The 26,001-nt window shown below is 42.9% G+C and overlaps 1 protein-coding gene across 1 annotated transcript in view; it reads right to left on the minus strand.

Annotated features, from left to right (window-relative positions):
• CRYBG2 (crystallin beta-gamma domain containing 2) overlaps positions 1 to 26,001 on the minus strand; it is a 61,606-nt gene that overhangs the window by 13,660 nt on the left and 21,945 nt on the right. Inside the window, exons 9-14 of the mRNA XM_075197767.1 lie at positions 13,313 to 13,449; positions 13,056 to 13,182; positions 12,792 to 12,934; positions 12,550 to 12,676; positions 2,920 to 2,952; positions 947 to 1,059 (exon numbers count right to left, since the gene is read on the minus strand). Coding sequence (XP_075053868.1) covers positions 947 to 1,059; positions 2,920 to 2,952; positions 12,550 to 12,676; positions 12,792 to 12,934; positions 13,056 to 13,182; positions 13,313 to 13,449 — 680 coding nt within the window. The remainder of the gene's footprint in view (positions 1 to 946; positions 1,060 to 2,919; positions 2,953 to 12,549; positions 12,677 to 12,791; positions 12,935 to 13,055; positions 13,183 to 13,312; positions 13,450 to 26,001) is intronic.

Genomic DNA, 26,001 nt, shown 5'->3' on the forward strand with positions numbered 1-26,001 from the left:
AGTGTTACAAGCTAAACAAATCTGAGAATAAAGCAGGAAGGAGTTGAGGGCCACATGCAAAGGTTCGAGGGGGTGCATGCATCCCTAGGGTCATCTGTTCTCTATCACTGTATTATAGGATATAAAGGTTACATTTAAATTGTACAGTATAATTTCGTTGTTAGTGGTCTATGTACTAGTGGTGAAGCAATGCATATGCATTTCTGGACACTCTGAGCCTGAGGCAAAGTTAAACGCAACTTGGGCATAATTTACAGCACAAAAAATGTGCAGGCCAAAATAGCGTATTTCTGCCAACATGCTGAGTCGGACGATTCTCATCATCAGTGTGTATTGGCACTAGCCCCTAGGTTGATGTAAATAATACAGCTGTAAAAGGTCTAGGTTCACATAGACTCACAATTCTACAAACACACCCTTACAGTACCGGGCGTAAATGTGGATGCATGCAACTCTTCAATACGGGGGAGCTTAGTCACGCAAATTTTGTTACGTAAACGGGTGTATGTTCAATTCTGCATCAGGCCTATGTGCGCCCAAACCTTATATCAATATGAACATGATGTAGTAAGAACTTTGTGCATCAATGTTGAACACAGCAGTGTACAGGTGTAGAACAGTTTGCAGATTCATTAAAGTGTTCCATATACCAAGCCAACAACAGTTCCAACAGTTACAGCAAGTTCCCACATAGATATTAATGTGAGTAGAGAAAAAGTTTTCACAATGAGGTTACATGACAAAATACATTGCTTCCAAGACTTAATCATTTGTGAAACAAACTCTGCCATAGCAATCTTAAAATATGCAAAGCATGCACAATCCTACACACATACACTGAAATGCACACATATTGTGTCTGTAATAATTTGATAAATCATAAAATTGGTAGTTAACATTAACACCAAACATATAGACTAATTCATGTTAACAGAGACAGCCTCACCTGCCTCCTTCTACCCGACAGGACTGTGGTGGGAAGTTCTCTGGGATCAATACTTGGTCTTTTACATAGATCATACAGTCACCGTGGAAGTTAGGTTCAGAAAATAGTTGGATCTGAGAAAACAGTCTAAATGTTAGGACAAACTAGCCACTAAAACAAAAATTATGCATGTATAAAATTAATCATAATTGTAGCATGGTTAATTATGGAGGTTTCATGTATATGATGATAAACAGAAAATATGCTGAGAAATTCTTGCGATATTGTACACTTATATCTGTCAAAGTAAATAAATGAGATGAATCATGAGTGGATCTAGCCATTCACAAAACTGCATCTACTATCCAAATTATATTCTGTTTATATAAAATGTACAGTGCTAACTAAGTGTCAGGAACTCCTCCAGCCAGTACAACAACACCCGGAATCTGCTCTGACAGTCTGGTGTTCACTGGAGCCCCTAGTGGTGGGGACAGACTTGACTGCAGACTACAGAGGGTCGTGTGATGTGTACCAGCTGTGGAGAACCCAGGAGCAGAGGGTTATGGCAGACAGCGAATCCAGAGAACAGGCTGAGGTCAGGGGTCACTTGCTAGATAGAGTCGTCAGAAAACACGCCAGGGGTCGGGGTCACAAGCAAATCAGCAGAAACTAAGGTACAAGCCAAAAGGTCACGGGCACAGGCAAAGAGACAAATCCAGAGTACAGGCAGGGGTCATACACGGCAAACAGAGGTCCAAAGGTTAACACCAATAGTACAGCAGCAGGCAGCAACACAGGGGTCTGGAAGCTGTAACCTGCAGGGAGGCTAAGCCCTCCCTACCTTAAATACTGAAATAGACCAATGAGAGCTCAGCTCTCTAATTGCACACAGGCTGTCCCATAATTGTATTAATTAGCCCGCAGGCTTGCCACACTGTTGCGCACGTGCCCGGCTGCTCCGTAATGCCGGCACGCCCTAACTGTACATTAACTACGGCCAAACGCCACTTCCCTGCCCCGAAATCATAGGCTTTAGTAAGTATCCATTGCGCTGGAAGATGAATCAAACATTGTTGCGCTCACTGGTATATGGGCCACTTCTGGGCATGCGGAGAGTAATTTTGCAGATAATATGTACAAAACCGGAAGATATGTTCCTTGATGAATCAGGCTCATTGTTTAAAAAGTGCTCTGCTAGACAAGTAATTTTCTTTGCTTTGCTCCTGTAGGGCTCATTGACACATAAAAACCCATCTCTTTTTTTTAAAGCTTACCTTATCCCCGTTAACACTATTCACACTAATACATTCTCACAGCTGTCCCAATCTCCACTCCATAGTCGCTCCTCTTGTTTCAGCTCTTCCACTTAGAATGTAAGCTCTCTAATGAGCAGGGTCCTCCATACCCTTTGTTTTCATGTCTGCATTTATTTTGTCTGACTTTTATATCTTTGTTTTATGTATGTCCAGTTTTCCCCACTGTACTGCACTGTGGAACTTTAGAATGAGACAAGGGAGTAAATATATCAAGCTGCGAGTTTGTGGCGGGTTTGAAAAGGAGAGATGTTGCCTATAGCAACCAATCAGATTCTAGTTATCACTTATTTAATACAATATACAAAATGATAGCTAGAATCTGATTGGTTACTATAGGCAACATCTCCACTTTTCAAACCCACCAGAAACTTGTATCTTGATATATTTATGGAATTCAGAATTCTAATGATTTATCTCCTCCATGGAGTTTAATGGCATAAGAAACTAAAATCAGACAATGATCCCAAGCTTTTGAGCAATAAAATTCAGTGTACTGTTACACCACTTTTTACATTTCTTTACAAAGCATGTTGTAACTGTAAGCTGACAGTTGTGCTCTAATTTACAAGCAGAGTGGTCAATACCATCTACTCTATAAAAGATCTTGAAACTTGACCACTCTACAATTGATATGTATATGATACACCTCACAGGTACATACAATCTGTCACTCACCTTAGGAAAATAATGAAGGTTCTGACCCCCAACCTGGAAAAAGAAAGAATAAATGATTACACTAATACAGGAAAGAAAGCAATAAAACCTAAACAAACGAAGATAACATATGGATCCTATTACAGCGGATATAAACAGTCTACACACCTTTATTGAAATTGCAGGTGTTTGTGTGGTAAAGCATGAAAATCAAGATAAAGCATGTCAGATCTTTTTCCATCTGTAATGTGATCTTGCAAGCAACAAAATTCAAGTGAAAAACAAATAGACAATTTTTAGGAAAAAGAAGTGGTTACATAAGTGTGCACAATCCATAAGCTAATATAGTAGAAACTCATTTTGCTTTTATTATAGCAAAGATTATAATAAGTCTCTATTGACTTTGCACACCTGCAATTCTATCCATTTGTCCCTGCGAAGATTTTTTAGAGTTCATCAAATTGTTAGGGGATCTGCTGTGCATAACCCTTGTTAATTTATTTCACAGGTTTTCAATGGGATTGAGGTCTGTGCTCTGTCTGGGTAATTCCAAGATTTTCTGGAGCCATTCCTTGTTTGACTTAGATGTGCTTTGGATCATTATCATATTGGATGATAAAATTACTCTTCATCTTCAGTTTTCTGACATCTTGATATTTGGAGCTATTTATTATGCCAGATATCCTGAGTAGAGCCCCAATCCCAGATGAAGATAAGGAGTCCCAAAGCATGGTACTGCCACCACCATTCTTCACAGTAGGCATGGTGTTCTTTGGATGATGACCTGTGTTGTCATTGTGCTAAACTTATTTTTTAAAATTAAAGTAAATAAGTTCAACATTAAGACCATAAGACAAGAAATGGCTTCTATCTTGCCACCTGTAGTATATGTGGACTACTACTATTATGTGTCATCTTTTACATAATGTGCATGAGCTCAGAAGTAGATGGACTCAACAGCTGCTGTTCTTAATCTATTCAAGAGGTCAGTGTGTTTATTGAAAGCTGTATATACACCACACCACCCTACCCCACAGCCTAGACGTGTGCAGAATATGGGTGATTGTTGTCACATGCAGGGAGTGACTAGTTCCTGCCAGAACTTCTGATCTTTGCAATATCCCTGTAGTGCCACAGTTTCTCCACAGTGTTCCATGGTACATGTAATGCCTTTGAAATTCTTTTATACTTGTCTCCTGATTGGTACCTTTCAAAAAAGGTCCTGTAGGTTTTGACAGCTCATTGGCTATCTCAGTAGGATGTAACCAATAAAAATGCAAGGAAATGCAACAGGAACAGCTGATCTTTATTTGGGGTTAATCACAATCACTTTCATGGCAGGGTATGCTAATTACTATAGCATATTATTTTGATTGTGATTGTTTCATTCTGAACACAGCTACAGCACCAGAATGAAGGTGTGTGTACACTTATGCAGCCATGGTGTTTTAAGGAAGAAAAGGAAAATAAAAAAGCTACAGTCTATTTGCTTTTCATTTGAATTGTGTTAGTTGAATGAACACATTCTAGGTGGAAAGAGGTCTGACATGATTTATCTTGATTTCAGGTTTTACATTACAAACAACTGCAATTTCAAAATGGGCGTGTGCACTTTTTGTATATTCACTGTGTCTTTAAATCAAATTTCTCAGTTAAGCACAAAGCTCTAATCTGCATATGAAATGGTTGTTGTGACATAGCTTCCAATAATTATGTAAAGGATTACACATCACTAGCTTACTTTAAATTATATTCATCTCCCATAACTACATAACAAGCTGAGGATTTCTCCAAGCAAATAAGCAATAAAAAAATTGTAGATAGAAAATACACTACAAGAGGCCTGATTCATTAAGTAAAGTACTAATTTTTTTTACTTAAGTTTCCTCCTGGACAAACCATGTTACAATGCAAGGGGTGCACATTAGTTTTTTATTTTGCACATAGGTTAAATGCTGGCTTTTTTCCCCTAGATTAACTTTAAATTTCAGTGTACAAATAAGCTATAAACTATTTGTGTGCTACATGAAAAAACAGCCAGTATTTAACTTTTGTGCTAAATAAAAAACTAATTTGCATCCCTTGCATTGCAACATGGTTTTGTCCTGAAAACTTAAGAAAAAAACTTACTCAATTTCTTGCTTAACTTTCCTTAATGAACCAGGCCCCCTGTGTTTTTTCTTTGATTGTGTGTACGGTTGTATGCCATACCGCCACCTCTCCTACTTCCTTCATTGTAAAACTATCAAATTCCATTCACCTACATTCTTATTACATTTTCCATACCACCACTTCAATACTGGCACTACATTTTTGTCTACATTAGAAAACAGACAGCATATTTAACTTATGTGCAAAATAGAAAACTAATTTGCACCCCTTGCATTGTAACATGGTTATGTCCAGGAGACAACTTACTCAATTTTTTACTTAACTTTCCTACTTTCCTTAATGAATCAGGTCCAAGGTGCTCATCCAGGAAAACAAGTTGTGCAATCCATAATAAATATGTCAACAAAGTACTATTATTTGTGACGTAACTCCCTTTACAGAATGGTCTGCACTACTGTAGTAGATTTAAAAGTTTATGAGCTGTAATATCTGCTATACACATTATATACAGCCGTAAGCTATGTACTCTAGTACTCCAGTTATATCATAATTTATTGGTTTAGGGCACATGGAGTTTTAGATATGTTTTAATATGCAAATTTTAACTTTACTACTATAAAAGTTTGGTAAGCCTTTGCATTGACTAAGCTACATATGTTAATACCATACTTGCCTATTCTCTCGGGAATGTCCAGGAGACTCTTGAATTCTGGGTAGGCATGCAATTCTCCCACATCCTGCTCAATGATGAGATTCACCACAAATCATGTCATTTTGGCCCCGATTGTGTTGCAGGATCAGGACCGAAATGACGCGATTCGCCCTCCCCTGCCCCGTCACCAGGGCCGGTGCTAGGGTCCATGGCGCCCCAGGCACTTTCTCAAAATCGGCGCTGGCCCCCCACCCAGGGGGGTATGCCAGACCCAGCTTAGACAGGGTCTCTGTGATGAGAGATTGTAAACAATCCAGTTGGGTGATATATGTAATATTGTTAATATTTATGATATGATACTTTGGGAGAGCTAGTGTACTGTCTTGGGCCAGACTAATAGTAATTATCTTCATAATCTTTTTGGTGAAAATAAACAAACAATCAAATAACATATTTGTTCTTAATCACACATGTTTGAAGCATTTCAGGCTAGGGGTGTGGCTCATACTTTAAATGGAAGGCTGCACAGGATATATGATTTGGTTTGAGAATATTGAATGAAGACGCCACTCATTGATATAAAAAAAAAAATACACACACACAATATGTATATATATATATATATATATTGTGGCAACTGGGACACTTTGCCACTTTCTCATAGAGGAAAGAATGGTGATTTCCCTGGGAAACCACAGCCTAAATGTGCAGAGAGGGTTAAATCTGCACACACAGGGCAGGAGACCAGGTGGAGCACCTGGTCTAAACAATTAAGGAGTCAGCCACAGCAAGGCCTGACAGGAAGCTTAAAAAGCTGGGGTTGATCTGTGTGTGTGAGACTGGTGCCAAGAAGTGGCTAGTGACCAGTTAGGGACCTAACTGGTATAGCCAGAGTTGAGAGCTATTGGATTATGTTTATTGCTGTGAAATTTTCATTTTGTTTGCTGAAGACACTGCCAAGACTGATTATCCATCCTGACAAGTAAAATAAACGTCAAAGTTCTTCAGAAAACCTGTGTGAGGAGCCATCTGTTTGCACACTTTTCACAACATATAAATATATATGTATATATATATATGTATATATATATATATATATATATGTGTACTCTGCCTTGTCGCTGTCCCCTCCACCACATATCACACCGTCCCCCCGAACATCCAATCCTGCCAACCTTATTATCATCCTTCATCTTACTCTACCATCCCATCCTGTGCACTCTGAAATGCAAGGTCTGTCTGCAAAAAACTCACTCCCATTCATGACCTCTTTCTCTCCCATTTTCCTTGGTCTCTTCTCCCTTACAGGAACATGGATCTCCCCCTCTGATACTGCTTCCCCTGCTGCACTCTCCCATGGGGGTTTCTCCTTTTCCAACACTCTCTGTCCTGGGGACAACCAAGGCATTGGTGTAGGTGTCCTATGGTCTCCTGGCTAGACCTTCAATGTTTTCCCCCTGAACCCTCCCTCTCCTTCTCATCCTTTGAAGTTCACTCCTTCAGCCTCTTCTCCCAACTCCACCTTCATGTTTCTGTCGTTTATCATTATCATCCCCCTAGCCCTGAATTACTTAATAACTTTTCCTCTCTTCTGATCTTCCAACTATTATCAATGGGGATTTTAACATCCCTACTGATTCTCCTATTACTAATGCTGCCTCTAAATTCCTCACTCTCACTTCCTCCCATGGCTTCTCCCAAAGGACAACTTTCGCCACCAACCATGATGGTCACTCCCTGGACCTAGTGTTCTCCCATTTCTGTGACATCTCCAACTTCTATAATTCTGTCTTTCCCCTCTCTGACCTCAATCTCCTTTCCTTTACCCTCTCTTTTCCCCTTACCCCACCTCTTCCACCCAAAGTTGCTCTGAATCCAGTCAACAGCATTGACCCCATCATCTTTGCGTCCTCTCTCGAACCCCAACCGTGGCACTCCCCCTTACTCGTCTCCTCCAAATGTGCACCTGCTCCACTGAACGACAATGGAGGAAATCTCAGTCCACTGTTGAATTCTTCCACTTTAAATTCATGATTTCTTCCCACTTGTTCTGCCCTCTCTCTTGCCAAACCTATCTCACATCCCTCATCTCCTCCCTGTTTAATAAACCTTGGTGCCTCTTTCCTTCAATTTATTCCTACTTTATCCTCCCCTACCTCCTTCCCCCCTCAACCATCAGTGCTCTTGACTTTGCCACCTACTTCAACAATAAAATTGACCATATCCACAAAGATATCTGTTCTCGTCAGATCTGCCTCCCCCCACCTGTCCTCTCTATCATTCACCCTGTAACTGTCCCCAAGATACTCTCTTTTCTCTCCTCCTTGTCTTCTACAACCTGTCCTCTCGATTCTGTCCCCTCTAAGTTCCTATGCTCCCTCTTTTCCAATGCCTGTTGTCACCTTGCTCACCTCTTTAGCCTCTCTCTCTCCACTGTTATCTTCCCCTCAGCCTTCAAGCATGCTCTTATCTCTCCTATTCTCAAGAAACCTTCCCTTGACCCTTCCTCTGTCTCCAACTATTGCCCCATATCTCTGCTTCCCTTTGTTTTGAAAATTCTCAAATGACTTGTCTTCAATTGTCTGGCCTACTTTCTCTCTTCCCACTCTCTTTTTGACCCTCTCCAGTCTGGCTTCCGGCCACTTAACTCAACTGAAACTGCCCTCACAAAAATAACAAACTACTTACCCTCAGCTAAGTCCAATGGTTACTTCTCCCTTCTTGTAATCCACGACCTCTCTGCTGCTTTTGATACAGTTGATCATTACCTTCTCCTCACCACCCTTTATTCCCTAGGTCTTCATGAAACAGCTCTCTCCTGGTTTGCCTCCTATCTTTCTGGCCGCTTTTTTAGCGTGTCTGCTTCTGACTCCCTTCCCCCTCTTCCCTTTCTATTGGAGTCCCACAATTTTCTGTCCTTGGCCCTCTGCTTTTCTCTCTCTCTACACCACGTCTCTCAGTGATCTCATTCAATCATTTGGCCTCCAATACCACCTCTATGCTCATGACACGCAAATCTTTCTTTTCTTCCCTGACCTCTCTCCCGCCATCCTAACACAGGTAGCACTTCCTGAAACTCGACATCTCCAAACCCAAGCTAATTATCTTTTCTCCTGCCAATGTTGTTATGCCTCCCAATATCTCTGTGTTGGTTGACAACATCACTTTCTCCTGTCATCCAAGCCTGCTGCCTTGGAGTCACCCTTGGCTCAGCCCTCAGCTTTACCCCTCATATCCAGTCCCTCACCAAATCCTGTCACTTCCTCCTCCATAACATTTCGAAAATCTATCCCTTTCTCTGAAAGGAAGCAACCAAAATCCTGGTTCATTCTCTCATCATTTCTTGTCTCGACAATTGAAACCTCCTGCTCACTGGCCTTCCTTGCTCTCACGTTTCTGACCTTCAATCCATACAGAATGCTGCAGCCAGGCTCATCTTTCTCTCACACCGCACCTCTTCCGCTTCTCCTCTGTGTAAATCCCTTCATTGTCTTCCTATCTGTTTCAGATTTCAGTTCAAGCTACTTACCCTCACTTACAAAGCCCTTACCAACACTTCTCCGCTTTACATTTCTAACATTGTCTCGAGCTACATACTTACCTGGCCACTCTGCTCCGCCTCTGACCTCCACCTCAATTCACCTCTCATTACCTCCTCCCATGCTCACCTTCAAAACTTGCCAGGCTGCCCCATATCTTTGAAACTCCCTACCCAGTCTCACTAGACTCTCCCCCAACCTTCAGTCCTTCAAATGCTCACTCAAAACTCATCTTTTCAAGCTGGTCTATCATACCACATCCTATCCATTCTATCCTTTACCTCTTCCTTGCCTGCCATCTTCTTTTTCTCCCAGATGGTCCTACTGTCTCTCACCACCCCTCCCTTTAGAATGTAAGCCCTCGCTGGCAGGGTCCTCTCTACCTATTTTCCCACGTCAGTCTACTGTCTCTCGTACATTCTGTCACGTCTTTTACTGCACTCTGTGTTAGTCCCCATAGCATTACTCACACTCATCTGTGCTATTTACATGTATTACCTCATCTATTTGTTACTTGCTTCTGTATCCAGCGCTACGGAAGCTGTGGCGCCTTATAAATAAATAAATAAATAAATAATAATATATACTAATCAACCACAACATTAAAACCATTGACAAGTGAAGTGAATAACATTGATTATCCTGTTACAATGACACCTGTCAAGGGGTGGGTTTTATTTGGCAGCAAGTGAACAGTTCTTGAAGTTGATGTGTCTGATTGATTTTGACAAGGGCGAAATTGTGATGAGTAGACCACTGGGTCAGAGCATCTCCAAAACAGCAGGTCTTGTGGGGTGTTCCCGGTGTGCAGTGGTTAGTACCTACCAAAAGTGGTCTAAGGAACGAGAGCTGGTGAATTGGCGACAGGATCATGGGTGCCTGTCACGAGCCGCGGCGGTACTCACAGCCGCCGCGGCTCGCTTCTGGCTCCCCCTGGCGTCCTGGCCGTCACCTTGATGACCGGGACCTCATTTTCACTTCCTGGAACGCCTCCTGTGTAGCGCTGCATCCCGGCAGTGCTGCCACCCGGGCGCATGCGCGCAAATGACAGCCTGTGGGCTAATTAACTAAGGGGGCTTGGCCCTTTGATTGGTGCCTCCTGTGGGCATTTGTAGAGCTAGGCTCTGATTGGTGGCTACCAGTATTTAAGGCAGTGAGGTCTGCAGCCTCACTGCCGGTTATAGCTTCTGTTACCAGTCTGCTGACCTGCTCTGCTCCTAGCTCCTGTCCTTTGGATATTCTGTTGGATTGCCCGTGTATGACCCCTTGCCTGGATTTGGACCCTGCCTGTGTTTCTTGTGACCCCGACCTCTGGCGTGTTTACCGACCTTCCTGTTTGCTCGTTACCCTTGGCTTTGGCCTGTTTATTGGATTTGCTGTCTGCTGCCGGCCCTTGACCCTTGCCTGGACTTCACTTCACTTACCTGGGTTCTCCCCAGCCGGTACACACTTCACGACCCTCTATCAGTCTGCGGCCAAGTCTGTCCCCACCACTAGGGGCTCCAGTGAACACCTGACTGGCGGAGCAGACTCCGGGTTGGGCTGTACTGGCTGGAGGGGTTCCTAACAGTGCCCAAGGTTCATTAATGCGAGAGAGGAGTGATGGCTAGCCCGCCTGGTCCAATCACACAGAAGAGCTACTGTAGCATAAATTGATGAAAAAGTGAATGCTGGCTATGATAGAAAGGTGCATTGCAGCTTACTGCATATGGGGCTGCATAGCTGCAGAACAGTCAGAGTGCTCCTGCTGACCCCTATCCACCGCCGAAAACACCTACAATGGGCATGTGAGCACCAGAACTGGACCATGGAGCAATGGAAGAAGGTGGTCTGGTCTGATGAATCATGTTTTCTTTTACATTATGTCGATGGCTGTGTGCGTGCGTACGCATCATTTACCTGGAAAAGAGATGGCACTAGGATGCACTATGAGAAGAAGGAGGCAGTGTGATGCTTTGGGCAATATTCTCTGGGAAACCTTGGGTTCTTGTCATGTGGATATTACTTTTACACGTATCACCTTTTTCCGAGATCTCAATCCGATCAAGTATCTGTGGGATGTGCTGGAAAAACAAGTCAGAGCAATGGAGGACCGATATCGCAACTTACAGGACTTAAAGGATCTACTGCTAATATCTTGGTGCCAGATACCACAGGATACCTTCAGAGGTCTTGTCAAGTCCTTGCTTCAAATGGTCAGAGCTGTTTTGGCGGGACGAGGGGGACCTACACAATATTAGGCAGGTGGTTTTAATGTTGTGGCTCATCGGTGTATGTATCCTTGGCACCTTTTCTTTGATTAATGTGTGTGCTGTGCTATACATTATCTTTATATCCCTAAAGTACTACCTTTCTACATTTGAAGTGATCATTTTATGTTATGGAAATTGTTTTCTTATCATCTCACCTGTACTCCAAATAAGAAACAGGGGATTCAACACTGACTCTTGTACAAATAATAGATAGTTCACTATAGTACAAATAACATACAAGGCTAATCTATAGAAAATTAACTTCAATATAGATTAAACAAAACATAATCAATCTCATTGTGTGGCTTTAGCATACGCAACTAATATACAGGGCCGGATTAACCCGAGGTCTAACTGGGCTATAGCCCAGGGGCCTCGGGCATCCAGGGTGCCCTTCAAAGTCCTCAGCAGCATTATTGATCGGTCCGGGGGCGGGGGCGCCCCCAGCCCGATCAATGCTGCTGAGCACTGTCACTGTAGTCCTCCGTCCCCGGCGCTCAGTAATCTGCTTACTGAGGAGATGAACTCTCGCGAGATCTCCTCAGTAAGGAGCTTACAGCGCGCCGGGGACGGAGGACTACAGTGACAGGTAAGCACTTGGGGTGGGGCCTCACGGGGTACGGGGGGGGGGGGGGGTGGTGGGTGGCTCACATTGGGGGCCTCACGGGGGAATGGAGGCGCCCTTAGCCCAGGGGCCTCCATTCCCTTAATCCGACCCTGCTAATATATGAAAAGTTGTTCTGCGAATGGTAACACAGTTATTTAGTAAAGGTAAATAATAGTGATATAAAACATGCTAGAGGTTAGTATACTGGTATATTTACCAAAATCTAAAAAAAAAAACATTAGGTATGCTCACTCTTTAATTGTTATCTATTGCTTTGTTTATGCTTGTAAAATAATTTTTTACATAAACCTACTCCCACTAACTCTGCCAGCCTGGGATCACAATGAGTCGGCAGTAGGAAAATAAACATTCTGAAAGAAATAGATGCAGTGCCAAAAACTGAGACTGTTTAGGGAAAATCAGGATACATGGGTACTCTATGTCCAGGATGTACATAGCTCTCACACATCGCTAACAGTGAGACCTCACCTGTAGTACTGGCTGCACAGAACACACTCGACTGTCCTTGGCTCCCCAGTCATGGTAGGTGTGATAGATCCCTTTCTCCAGAATATACTGCTCTCCTGAGAAATCAACATTCTCATAAGCCACCCACCTATGGTAAAAAAAAGATATTCACACATTTAAATCTCAGCAACCAAATATGAGGTAAAAAGAAAAATCATTACAATGTAATAATGCTCAGCACCCTCCCTCATGGAGACACTCACACTCCATTCAAGACATGGATCGACCCAGTGCTAGTCCCATATTTAGCCACTTCAATATCTGCTAGCGCTTCATTCAGCCGCAAACATGGGCCCTCCAAGCATCCAGGATTCTCGTACAGCACTATCTCAGGCTCCCAGAAATCCTTAGGAGGAAAGAGATACAGAATCGGTTTACTGACAAGATAAAAAGAGCTAATTCTCTTTCATAAAACATAGTGAACCACATGAATGATTGCAAAGGCACCCAACACTCCTCCTTCTCACCGTATTGATATGTCGAAGTGATCCCAATTCTTCAGTGCATCCACCCCATTGAGAGGATTCCTTATATTCCCCTTCCTCCAAGAGGTACTGGTGACCATGGAAACCTTCCTTCTCATACCCTACCCAACTGCAGCCATGGAAAGTAAAAGAAGTGGTAAAGTGAAGAAAATAGGATAATGAAAAATACACACATTGCTGTTTGATCTTTAGTAAAGTGTCATTATTTGCATGACTATGGATCTACATTGAATACTTACCACCCTCCCAACACTTTCAAAGATCCCACAGTAATGAGACGTTCTCCCTGGATATTTGGCTCTCCTTGTAGGGAGTGAAGGTCTTTGTCCACTTCCCAGCTATGACCTTCAAATCCATGAAATTGGAATAGGAGAATCTGGAGGAAGTGGATTATATAAGTTAGAATTTTAAATGAAGGCAATATTGTGTGTCCATAAACCACAGTGTAATGTAAAACCCAGCTCCTTCCAAATTATGTGAAGGTACAAATGCCTAGTAGCATGCAGAGTGTAGAGTACCTCCACAAAAATTGGTCAAATGGCACACATCACTCACACTAAAGACCAGCCATGCTGAATAACTTAGTTGCACAGAGCATCCAATGTATATAACACAGCTAAATTTTTTGGTCTTTTAGCTTAGTTTGTTGATGTAAATAGTCCCAGAACATTTTAAGATAGATGTCAAACTCCCCCTAATGCCTGTAGTCTGGCAATCATTGTAAGTCAGTGATGGGCAACTTGGTACACATCAGAGGCTGGATGGGCAGCCCTCTTATCTTGAAAAGGTCCACACATTATTATTATTTATTTATTTGTAAAGCGCCACAGATTCCGTAGTGCCGGACACAGAAGCAAGTAACAAATACATGTCAGAAGCACAGATTAGTGTGAGTAATACTATGAAGACTCACACAGAGTGCAGCAAAAGACGTGACAGGACGTACGAGGGACAGTAGACAGACGTGGGACAATATGTAGAGAGGACCCTTCCAGCGTGGGCTTACATTCTAAAGGGAGGGGTGGTGAGAGACAGTAGGACCAACTGGGAAAAAATTTAGATGGCAGACAAGGAAGAGAAGGTGATGTATAGAATGAGCGTTTGTAGATCTGAAGGTTGGGGAGAGTCGATTGAGATGGGGTAGGGAATTTCAAAGATTAGGGGCAACAGTCTTGGAGGTGAGCATGGAAGGAGGTATTGAGAGGTGAATTGAGAGGAGGTCAGAGGCAGAGGGAAGTGGCTGGGTAGGTATGTACATTGAGACAAGGTCAGAGATGTAAGTAGGAGAAGTGTTGGTAAGGGCTTTGTAAGTGAGGGTAAGGAGCTTAAACTGAATTCTGAAATGGATAGGGAGCCAATGAAAGGATTTACGCAGAGGAGAAGCGGAAGAGGTGTGGTGGGACAGGAAGACGAGCCTAGCCGCAGCATTCTGTATGGATTGAAGGGCAGATGTGCGAGAGCGAGGAAAGCCAGTGAGAAGGAGATTGCAATAGTCGAGATGAGAAATAATGAGTGAATGGACCAGGATTTTGGTTGCTTCCTGAGAGAGGAAGGGACGTATTTTCGTAATGTTACGGAGGCAAAAGTGGCAGGATTTGGTGAGGGACTGGATATAAGGGGTAAAGCTGAGGGCTGATCAAGGGTGACTCCTATTCAGTGGGCTTTGGTGATGGGAGAAAGAGTGATGTTGTTAACCAAGAGGGAGATATTGGGAGGGATAACAACATTGGCAGGAGGAAAGATGATGAGCTCGGATTTGGAGATGTTGAGTTTCAGGAAGCGCTGTGACATTCATGTAGTTACAGCAGAGAAACAGCTAGATACCTGGGTGAGGACAGCAGAAGAGAGGTCAGGGGATGAAAGATAGATTTGCATTTCAACAGCATAGAGGTGGTATTGGAGGCAAAATGATTGAATGAGTTCACCAAGAGAGGTGGTGTAGAGAGGGAAGAGTAGAGGGCCAAGGACGAAGGGCAGTGGCAGGAGCTGCAGTATCAAGGTCAACAGAGAGTGTGGTGTTGTAATGAGAGACAGCAGCATTGGGACATGATAGGGAAGAAATGGGAGCAAGTAAGGGTTCAAGAGAGGATGCAAAGATGATGGGGTCATGCTGTTGATGGGACGAAACGTGCAAGTGACTTTGGGTGGGAGAGTAGGGGCAAGGGATATAGAGAGGGCAGAGGAAAGGAGATTGTGGTCAAACAGGGGAAAGACAGAATTGGAGAAGGTGGAGATGTCACAGCGATGGGAACACATTAGGTCCAGGGAGTGACAATCATGGTGGGTGGGGGAAGTTTTCCATTGGAAGAAGTCACGGGAGGAAGTGAGAGTGAGGAATTTATAGGCAGCAGTAGTAATAAGAGAATCGGTAGGGATGTTTAAATCCCCATTAATAATTGTGGGAAGATCAGAAGAGAAGAAATAGGAAAGCCAGGAGGCAAAGTTATCAAAAAATTCAGAGGATGGGCCAGGGGAATTATAGTTAACAGCAACACGAAGATGGAGAGGGAAGAAGACGTGGATGGAGTGAACTTCAAAGGAGGACAAGGAGAGGGAGGGTTCAGGGGGAATAACGCTGAAGGGGTAGCCAGGAGAAAGTAGGACACCTACAACACCATCTTGGCGGTCCCCAGGACGGGGACTGTGGAAGAAGGAGAGTCGTGCATTCCAGAGTGTACAGGACAGTGGAAGATGAGTAAGAGGAATGATGAGAATAAGGGATTGGATGTTCGGAGAGGGAGAGGGTGATATGTGGTGGAAAAGGGAGCGACAGTGGATAGCGGAGATAGGCTTGGGTCTGTAATATGGAGTAATGATGTGGGGAGACATGAGGGGGAGTGGGTGGAAGTGTTGAATGGAGAGTAGTAAGGTAAAGGAGATGTAGTAATTGAGACTTTGCAGAGATATGAAATGGGAGAAGAAAAAGAAAATTTTGCGTGGAAAAGAGAGATGAGAGTATAGCAGAAGGAAAGGACTGTGACATTATCCTTAATCAAAGAATGAAACACCTATCTTTAATAACATGTCAGCAGGCATTTTAATGTAAGATAAACAAGTGTCATAAGTTATAACAAACAAATCTGACAATAAAGCAGGAAGGAGCTGGGAAGGGTCGGCTGGCTGCCTGTGCTCCATCACTGTTTTAGGGGGTTGGGTACGCTTTAACGATGATGATAAATCCGACAAAGAGGAAGGCTACAAAAAAAATCCGATGTGCCAAAAAACTGATTGCAATATACACAGACTTTCCTGAAAACCGCAGATTTGCGATCGCATCAGGATGCTGACAGTAACTTAGTCTGAATAGACAACTCTCCGGCAGTACACTCTGACGTCAGTGCAACCTCCATCAATGTTAATTTAAAGCGGCAATGTCGGGACCCCGCAGGTTAAGTGTTTAACCTGCGATTACCATCGATTTTAGGTGCAAGCCAAACACAAATGGCGGAAAAACCAGAAGTGACGCCCCGGTCGTCATGGAGACGGCTAGGACGTCGGGGAGAAGCAGACAGTCTCCTAACACCTATCTGTTATTATTCAAGTGGGGTTTGAACTATATCTGTCCACATTTGAGCTTATATCACAAGGTGATCCCTCTAGTGTTAAAATAAAGTTGTGGAACTACAAGTCCCATGATACAAATAAGAAAGGATACAAGCTGAGGATTTTACAGTTGTTGCTACAGGAGGGTTTGCATACTGTGACTGCTGTACCTCAATGCAAGTGATTCAAAGACTTCCAAAAGCTGCAAACTGGACACATGCTGTTTCCATGCCATGTTGGCATCCATACAGAAAAGCCCCAACGTGCAGTGTACTGCTCCATCTGTGTGGTGTGTTTGAGTGCTGCCAGTGTGTTTGTTTGACAGTATATGGTAAAATATAATTAAATATATATACGTATACATTCACCCTTTGAGATAATTCCAGTATCAGGAGCCAGTAAGGTTAACATATGATATATTGGTCCAGTGTATAAGGTTGTGACAATTAATGTTTATGTCTTATACTGTTGATATTATTGATTTATTGAGAGTATTTGTGTTAACCTGCTGTTCATAGTAAGATTCAGAGCTCTACTTTCATCCATACTGTATTGTATTGTATTGTTCACATTTGTATTTAAAATTATACCAAAGTCTATTTTTCTATAAAATCACAAAAGTTGCAATCATTGGTTCAAGTTCAAAAAATATGGCAGATTGGCTTCTGCAGCACACAGTGTGTCACAGTGTGTCAGGGGCGGGCTGGCCCGGGGGGCAGGGGGGCACATGGCACCCGGGCGGGACTAAAAAAAACTATTTCGGGCCGGTCCGATATTTAATTTCACTTACTTGGTGGCTGGCCCCTCCTGCGGGACCAGCCACCTTCTCGTTATGCCGCAGCTCCGACGATCGCCCTCCCTCTCTCCCTTCCACTAATGGTTTGGCTGTTTGTTGTGTCATGGGACGCGCACCACGTGATAGGTGCGGAGCGCAGGCGAATTGAATAAGGTAAGTGCGGGGGGTGGTATATTGTGTGTGTGTCAGTCAGTGTCAGTATATTGTGTGTATACACTGTTTACACCCTTCTGCTGGGGACCTCTATCCTAGCTCCCAGGTCCTGAAACTCTAATATGGCCACTCTCCTATTTGCAGGGAACCCAGAGTCTTTTTAAAGATCCTGTTCCCCATGTGATGGCCCTCCAGCGCTGGTGCTCTAGCGTCACGCCGTGGTCATGTCCCCAATGATAACACGGATGTCTGCATCATTACATAGGCACATCTCTCCGGGAACATGACTGTACGCATCACCAGAACCTTGCTACCTGGCCGAGGCACTGCCTCATTATACTACATATCCCATTGGTGACCTCGGCTGCCATCACTAGGGGGCCGGGCCACAAAACTGTAACATGTAAATCATCATTGATTATCTCTTTTAAATTTCATTATCAAATGCCATTGTTCCCTCGATGTTTTCTCACAACAACAGTGTATCATTGTTCTTGTATACCATTCCATTTCAGGATCACATTGATATCAACCACTTCATCCTTATTACAAATTAAACTTGCTATACGTTGCTCACTAATTATCAGATGACAGGTCTTTAAGTTACATGGCCTTCTGTTCTTCCAAGTGGCTTATCTCCTTTTTCTGGTGTGTGTATGTGTGGGTTGGTTATCATAAATCATTTGTAGAGAGTCAGGCAGCACCTTCTCAAAGTCTGCAACCCAGAAGACAGAGCACGACTTGGGTAGGCGCACTATGTTTGAGAAAAATACTCTATGAGATATACCACCCCTTTCCTCAACAGGTACACTAAGCTACCAAGCAGGGCAGGGGTAACATCAACTTTTACTGTTTTACTTCTAAAATACTGCTTAGATTAACTTCATTTATGTCTTAAATGAATCTAGAGAGTGAGAGGATATCATGACTGTTTATATTACATGTGACATTTTTGTCTGTTTGAAGCTTTTTTATTAGATTAGGTAGAAGTATGCTTTTTTCGTCTGAATTATAACTGGAAGGTGCACATAGCTACCTATTATAATACAGAATGAGACCCATTTTCCACCAGTTCTGAAACTGTGCAACATTTAAGTCCTTTAACATGTGTCTCTTTTGTTTGTGTTTGCGTGTGTGTGTCAGCCAGCATATTGTGTGTGTGTCAGTCAGCATATTATGTGTGTGTATATATAGGTATGGGGCCAATATATTGTGTGTGTGAGGGGCCAATATATTGTGTGAGTGAGGGGCCAATATATTGTGTGTGTGAGTGAGGGGACAAAATATTGAGTGTGTGAGTGAGGGGACAAAATATTGAGTGAGTGAGGGGCCAAAATATTGAGTAAGTGAGGGGCCAATATATTGTGTGTGTGAGTGAGGGGCCAATATATTGTGTGTGTGAGCGAGGGGCCAATATATTGTGTGTGAGTGAGGGGTCAGTAAATGAATATAGTGTGTGTGTGTGGGGGGGGGGGCAGTAAATGAATGTAGTGGTGGGTCAGTGAATGAATGTACTCTGTGTGGGGGGTCAGTAAATGAATGTAGTTAGTGTGTGTGGGGAGGTTCTTAATATAATGTGGGAGGTGGGCTAATAATTTAATTGTGGAGTGCAGGTGGGGACTAATTGTTGGGTGCTATTTAATTTGTGGGGTGATGGTGGGGCAATTTAATTTAATAGTGGGGTCTATGAATTTATAATGGGGTAATTAGACTTTTAATTTAATGCTGGGGTGGTTTGGGAGCTATTTATTGATTGTGGGACTGTTTGTGGAAATGAGGTATATATATTAAATGTGATTATGTATTTTTAATGCCTGTGATTGTTTTGGGAAATGGTAATATTTGTTAAATGTAATTGCTATTTAAATTATTGCTGGGTCTGTTTGGAGGGAGGGAAATAGGTTTATATTAGAGATGGGCGGGTCCGGTTCCCCGAGAACCGAACCCACCCGAACTTTGGGTATCCGAGTACCGAGCTGAATAGCTCGGTACTCTCCCGCCCGCTCCGAATCCAAATCTAGGCTGAACGTCGGATCTCGTGGCTCAGTTCTCGCGATACTTCAAGATTATAAATACCTGCCTCCACAGCAATCCATCGCCATTTGACAGAGGGAGAGAGCAGGGTGTAGTCACAGGCTGATTAGAGCAGGGACAGAGAATACAATATTCTTATTCCAATTGCTGTAACAAAAATCGCTAGAGAAGAGAGGAGGATAGATGTTTATTTTATTTTTGTAATATTTGGCACTCCCCAGTGCTTTTGGGGTGTCCCCCATAATTGTGCATAAATATTTCTGGCTGTCAAAAGTCATATCTGTCAGCAGTATCTACCAAATAATTTTTAGCACTCCTCAGTGCTTTTGGGGTGTCCCCCATAATTGTGCATAAATATTTCTGGCTGTCGAAAGTCATATCTGTCAGCAGTATCTACCAAATAGTTTTTAGCACTCCTCAGTGCTTTTGGGGTGTCCCCCATAATTGTGCATAAATATTTCTGGCTGTCAAAAGTCATATCTGTCAGCAGTGTCTACCAAATAATTTTTAGCACTCCTCAGTGCGTTTGGGGTGTCCCCCATAATTGTGCATAAATATTTCTGGCTGTCAAAAGTCATATCTGTCAGCAGTATCTACCAAATAATTTTTAGCACTCCTCAGTGCTTTTGGGATGTCCCCCATAATTGTGCATAAATATTTCTGGCTGTCAAAAGTCATATCTGTCAGCAGTATCTACCAAATATTTTTTAGCACTCCCCAGTGCTTTTGGGGTGTCCCCCATAATTGTGCATAAATATTTCTGGCTGTCAAAAGTTATATCTGTCAGCAGTATCTACCAAATAATTTTTAGCACTCCTCAGTGCTTTTGGGGTGTCCCCCATAATTATGCATAAATATTTCTGGCTGTCAAAAGTCATATCTGTCAGCAGTGTCTACCAAATAATTTTGAATGGATTCAAAGCAGTTCACATTTGATCAGAATGAGCAACCAGTTTCTGTCACCAGTCCTGATGTTAGTGTTCCCAGTACCTCATCTGGGCAAGACGATGTCAAACTGCAGAGTGTTTCGAAATCAGTCCAAAAAAACAAAATTAAAAAATAAATTTACTGTGTTGAAGCGAAAAAGAAGTGTTACTGAGCAAAAGTTAAGTGCCGATAAAAAAAAATTGCCAACATGCCATTCTTCACACGCAGTGGCAAAGAGAGAATGAGGCCTTCACCTTTGGCTATTAGTGGCAGATCCCAAAAAGTTACAGAGCCTAGAGTTGGTGCACAACTACTGTTACGCGTCAAAGCCGAACTGCAAGATAACAGTAAGGCATTAGAGGATAATGTTTGCTCTGATTCACAAATGACAACAATCACTGTGGAAAGTCCATCCAACAGTGGGATGTCTAATCGTGAGCATTCTGCTGATGTGTGCCTTAATAGCCCGAGTGTAGCCGGTGATACCCAAATTGAGGATGCCACTTTGGAATTAGAAGAGGATGAGGGGGAGATTTGTGTAGGTGACGAGGGCGCTAATGAGGATGTTGATGAAGATGAGGTTGTTTGTGTAAGTCCTGCACCAGTGGCAGCAGTTCTGGCACGTGACAAGAAAAAGGCCATTGTCATGCCTGGGCATAAAACAAAAAAATCCACTTCTTATGTGTGTAATTATTTCTACCAAAATCCAGACAACAATTGTATAGCCATTTGTAGTGTATGTCAAGCCACAGTCAGTCGAGGGAGGGACCTTAACCATCTTGGAACCTCGTCTATGTTACGCCATTTAACGAGAGTTCATGGCAAAGTGTTGGGAAAAGCTGAAAATTCTTCCCAAAAAATTACAAGCACTCCATCATCAGCTAAGACCCTCCGCTCACCGACATCCCGACGACTACAAAATACACCCACCACACCATCCTCATCAATATCCTCAGTAGCGCTCAGAGTTAGCCCAGCATCCCACTTAAGGCTGAATGACTCCTGCACTATTATTGATTCCTCTGAAGAAAGCGTTAGTCCCACTGCTGCTGCTGTTGCTGCTGCTGGGGGTGAATCGTCATCCCAGAGGCAGGTCAAGAAAAATGAGCAGTCCTACATTTCAGCAATTAACTGTGAAACAATCATTTGCGAGGGGAAGCAAATATGACAGCAGTCACCCAGTCGCCAAGCGAATCACAGACACCATGGTTGCAATGTTAGTGTTAGATCTGCGTCCAATCTCCACAATAAACGCAGCTGGTTTTTCACAGTTAATTGAGGTTTTGTGTCCGCGTTACAGAATTCCATCGCAACACCATTTCTCCCGTAAAGCTATTCCACAACTATACCAAAAAGTGTGTAGAGATTGCGCTGAAAAATGCAATTCTGCCCACTCTTCCCTTAACCACAGATATGTGGACAAGTGGAAGTGGCCAAACCAAAGACTATATGACTGTGACAGCCCACTGGGTTGGTCATTCATCTTCACCAGCAGGAACAGCAGCAGCATGTACACCACTACGTAACATTTGTCACAGGCAGGCCACTCTTTGTATCACCGGCTTCACTAACATGCATATGGCTGACAATTTGTTACGCAAACTGAGAGATGTGATTGATGCATGGCTTATACCACTCGGACTCTCCCCAGGGTATGTCATTTCTGATAACGCCAACAATATAGTGCGAGCATTACAGCTGGGTGATTTCCAACATATTCCCTGTTTTGCTCACACCATCAACTTGGTGGTGCAGAGCTTCCTACAAAATAACCGTGAGGTGCAGGAGATGCTTTCGGTGGCCCGTAAAATTTCAGGCCATTTCAGGCATTCAGCCACAGCATGTAGTAGATTACAGCAGCTCCAAGAGCAGTTTTAACTTGCCCTGCCACCAACTTAAGCAAGAGGTGGTAACTAGGTGGAATTCCACCCTGTACATGCTTCAGAGGATGGAGGAACAGCACAAAGCCATCCAAGCATATTGCACAAGCCATGACATTGGGAAAGGAGGGGGGATGTATTTCACTCTTGCACAGTGGGGAATCCTTTCAGTCCTGTGCAAGGTGCTGAAACCATTTGAAGTTGTGACGTGTGAGGTTGTATGTAGACTCTGCTACTTTGAGCCAAGTCATTTCTTTAATTAGACTATTGGAAAAGCAGCTTGAGAAAATGAAGGAGGAGCTGAAAGCAAGCAATTCAGCAAAGTATGTTGGCCTTGTCGATCAAGTACCGTATTTTTCGCTCCATAAGATGCACCTGACCATAAGACGCACCTAGTTTTTTGAGGAGGAAAACAGGGGAAAAAATGTTCTGAACCAAATAGTGTAATAAAATATTTAATAAATATATATTGACAGTGGGTATGCAATACAGAGAAATTCATAAAATGCAATACAATGATATGCGTTATGTATAACCAAGCAGGTGTTAGTCACTGTTATGGTGGTATAACAAAGTGTCAGTTTAGCAGACAAAACGGTAGTGCTAGAATCTGTAGCTCTGTGGATTTACAGCAAAAATGTTCAGAGTGATGGCAGCTCAGGTGAACGAGGTGCAGCGATATATTGCAATTACCTTGAGATGGTAGTCAATGTGCTTTTGACTAACAGCATGCTTGATGTCTTGGATCCTATGTGGAGTCATGACTTTGGTTGTTTATGCTGTGCGCAGTAAGTCCGGTCTGCCCGTAGATGTAGGAGTCAGGCAGGCGCTGGTGGGCTGGTTCGGCTATATAGTATGTCGCCGGGTGCCAATGTTATATTATATATTTTGTAAGCGAGCAAAAAAGGCAGGAACAACGTGCATCACACATAACAGCGCCGTTCTATATCCAGCAAGAACTAGTGACTGGTTCAGTATAATATCATGTGATCTCGGATGAGGTCAGAAGTCACAGAGCAGTATGACATCCGCGTTACATGGGATCCACGGGGGAACGGGAGGAACAAAACCACCTCTTGGAAGTCTAGCAAACAAATGTAAGGATTAATTTACCTCCTCCTAAGTGGTGGAACCAGGTGATAATTTGTCCAGGACTCCCGGAGCTGCGCGAGCGCGGTATATGAGGCTCGAGGAAATAAATGAGGGCTACATGTGACTCCTTTTTTTAACTATTCGCTCCATAAGACGCATACACTTTTTCCCCCACTTTTTTTGGGGGAAAAAGTGCGTCTTATGGAGCGAAAAATACGGTACTTAATTCGCTTCACAATGATCCTCGAGTTATTAAGATCTTGAACTCGGATCAGTATGTTTTGGCCACTGTGCTTGATCCAAGGTTTAAAACCTACATTGAGTCTTTACTTGTAAATGAGCGAGATGTGAACTTTTGCAAAGAGCTATTGCTCAGCAAGTTGACAACGTGTCCTCCTTCACTTTCTCAAGCTGCTGCTGCTCGTAAAAAATTAAATTTCCCAAAAAGAAGCAGAGAAGACGCAGGGGGCAGACCAGAACAATTTAACATCTGGGCTGGTTTGAAGGATTTTTCAAAAAAATGTGTCACTTTGCCCATAACTCCATCCAATACGAGTATAAACATGCAAAGGATGGTGGAGGATTATTTTCAAGAGGTAGTTGATATGGAAATGTCAGACAGTCCCTTTCCTTACTGGGAAGAAAAGCAGGCCATTTGGAAACCCATGTACAAACTTGCTTTGCAATACCTAAGCTGCCCACCCTCCAGTGTGTACTCTGAACGAGTGTTCAGCACAGCAGGGAACTTAGTCAGTGATCGCCGTAGAAGGTTACTTCCCAAACATGTGGAGAAAATGATGTTTATAAAAATGAACTACATCTTCCACGAGGAAGGCCTTCACCATCCAAGACATCCAAGCACTGACTGTTCTCTAATGGCGGATTCAAGGGGCGATGAATTGATAGTCTGTGATGATGATGTACACACTGATGAGGGTGAGGATGAAGCTGAAGATGATAACGATAACATCTTTTTAAAACTTTCTATGTAAGTGTAGGGTGCAATCTACCCCCAAAGAGGAAAGGGACTTGTGGCATTTCCATATCACATACCGTCTTGAAAGTCTGCTGTTTGGGCAATTTCTCCTTAAGGGTAGGGTGTCATAGACAGAGTGACCCCAAACTGCCTTTGTCCATTTCTCTTAATATTGTACAGTCTATAATGGCTGAATTGTTTGGTATTTTATACAAGTGGAGGGGGGCCTAGAGAGACAGAAAGCAAACTGCCTTTTTCCATTTCTTTACATATTTAACTATAAGTGTAGGGTGTAATATACATCCAAAGACAATGGCTGCATTGCCAATATGCATAGATGGAGAGGAAGACAATCTGTTTTGTGTGTAGAATAAATGAAGGACTACCAGCAAAAAATTAAACTGTTTTTTGAATGATTTATTATCTCTACAATTAGATTACTTATCTCTAAAACAGTTGGAGCACTAAATTGGGTTATTTTAGGCCCAAAAACATTGATTTTCCAACAAATTAGCAAAACAAAACCAAACAAAACCAAACAAAACCAAAACCAAAACACGCAATGGCGGTTTTGCAAAACCAAAACACGACGATAATCCAGATCCAAAACCGAATCCAAAACCAAAACAGGGGGGTCAGTGACCATCTCTAGTTTATGTATTAAATGTGTGTGCTATCTAATGTCAGGGTTGGTTGGAGGGAAAGAAATCTATTTAGCAAATGTGAATATTATTTTAATGTTGTGGCTGGAGGGAGGCTTAATTATAAAATGTGGGTTCTATTGATTTAACACTGGGACTATTTAGAGTTTTCTAAATTTTATGTACCCATTTTTTTCCAAATAGGGCCTCCAGTATTCCAGGATCCAGACAACCAGCAAATGAGCTAAAGTAACCAGCAGTCACAAGTGGTGACAGTGACAAGAACAGGTAGGAGAGAGCCGGAAAGTCTGCCAGCTGTCCTGAATCTGGTGGGACAGTCCAGAATTTGGGTGACTGTTTCACTTAGGAGAGTTGGGAGGTATGTCCCGCTTCACCGTGTACTGCTCGTGAAGGCAGAACTGTGTGCACCTAACAGTAGTGCACACAGTATTGCCTGTGTATGTGTCTAAAATGATAACCATGCTACATCATAGGGGGTTACCCAGTCTAAAGTGCCCAGGCCACCCAGAGCCTTAATCCAGCTCTGGGCTTGGGCATAAAAATATATATATGGATTAAGCAACACTAAAATAGCCTCTTTTTATATAGATAAATATATATTGTACCAAAAACCACTCTTTAAGGATGGGCCGTTGCTGTGTGCTTGTCCCCCGGGCTGAAATCTGCCAGCCCTCCCCTGCAGTGTGTTAGTACTGGGCAAGGGGTTTCCCGAATCTCTCCTTGGTGTATTTCAAGAACATTCCCTAGAAGAAGAAATCAGTGATTCGGGTGAAGGCACTGAAAACCAAGTACAGAGGTGAGAAGCACCTGCACCACTCAATGTATATACACCCTCACAACACATAATACCGAAGGGGGTGTTACA

This window comes from Mixophyes fleayi, chromosome 2, assembly GCF_038048845.1.
Source record: "Mixophyes fleayi isolate aMixFle1 chromosome 2, aMixFle1.hap1, whole genome shotgun sequence".
Taxonomy (NCBI): Eukaryota; Metazoa; Chordata; class Amphibia; order Anura; family Limnodynastidae; genus Mixophyes; species Mixophyes fleayi.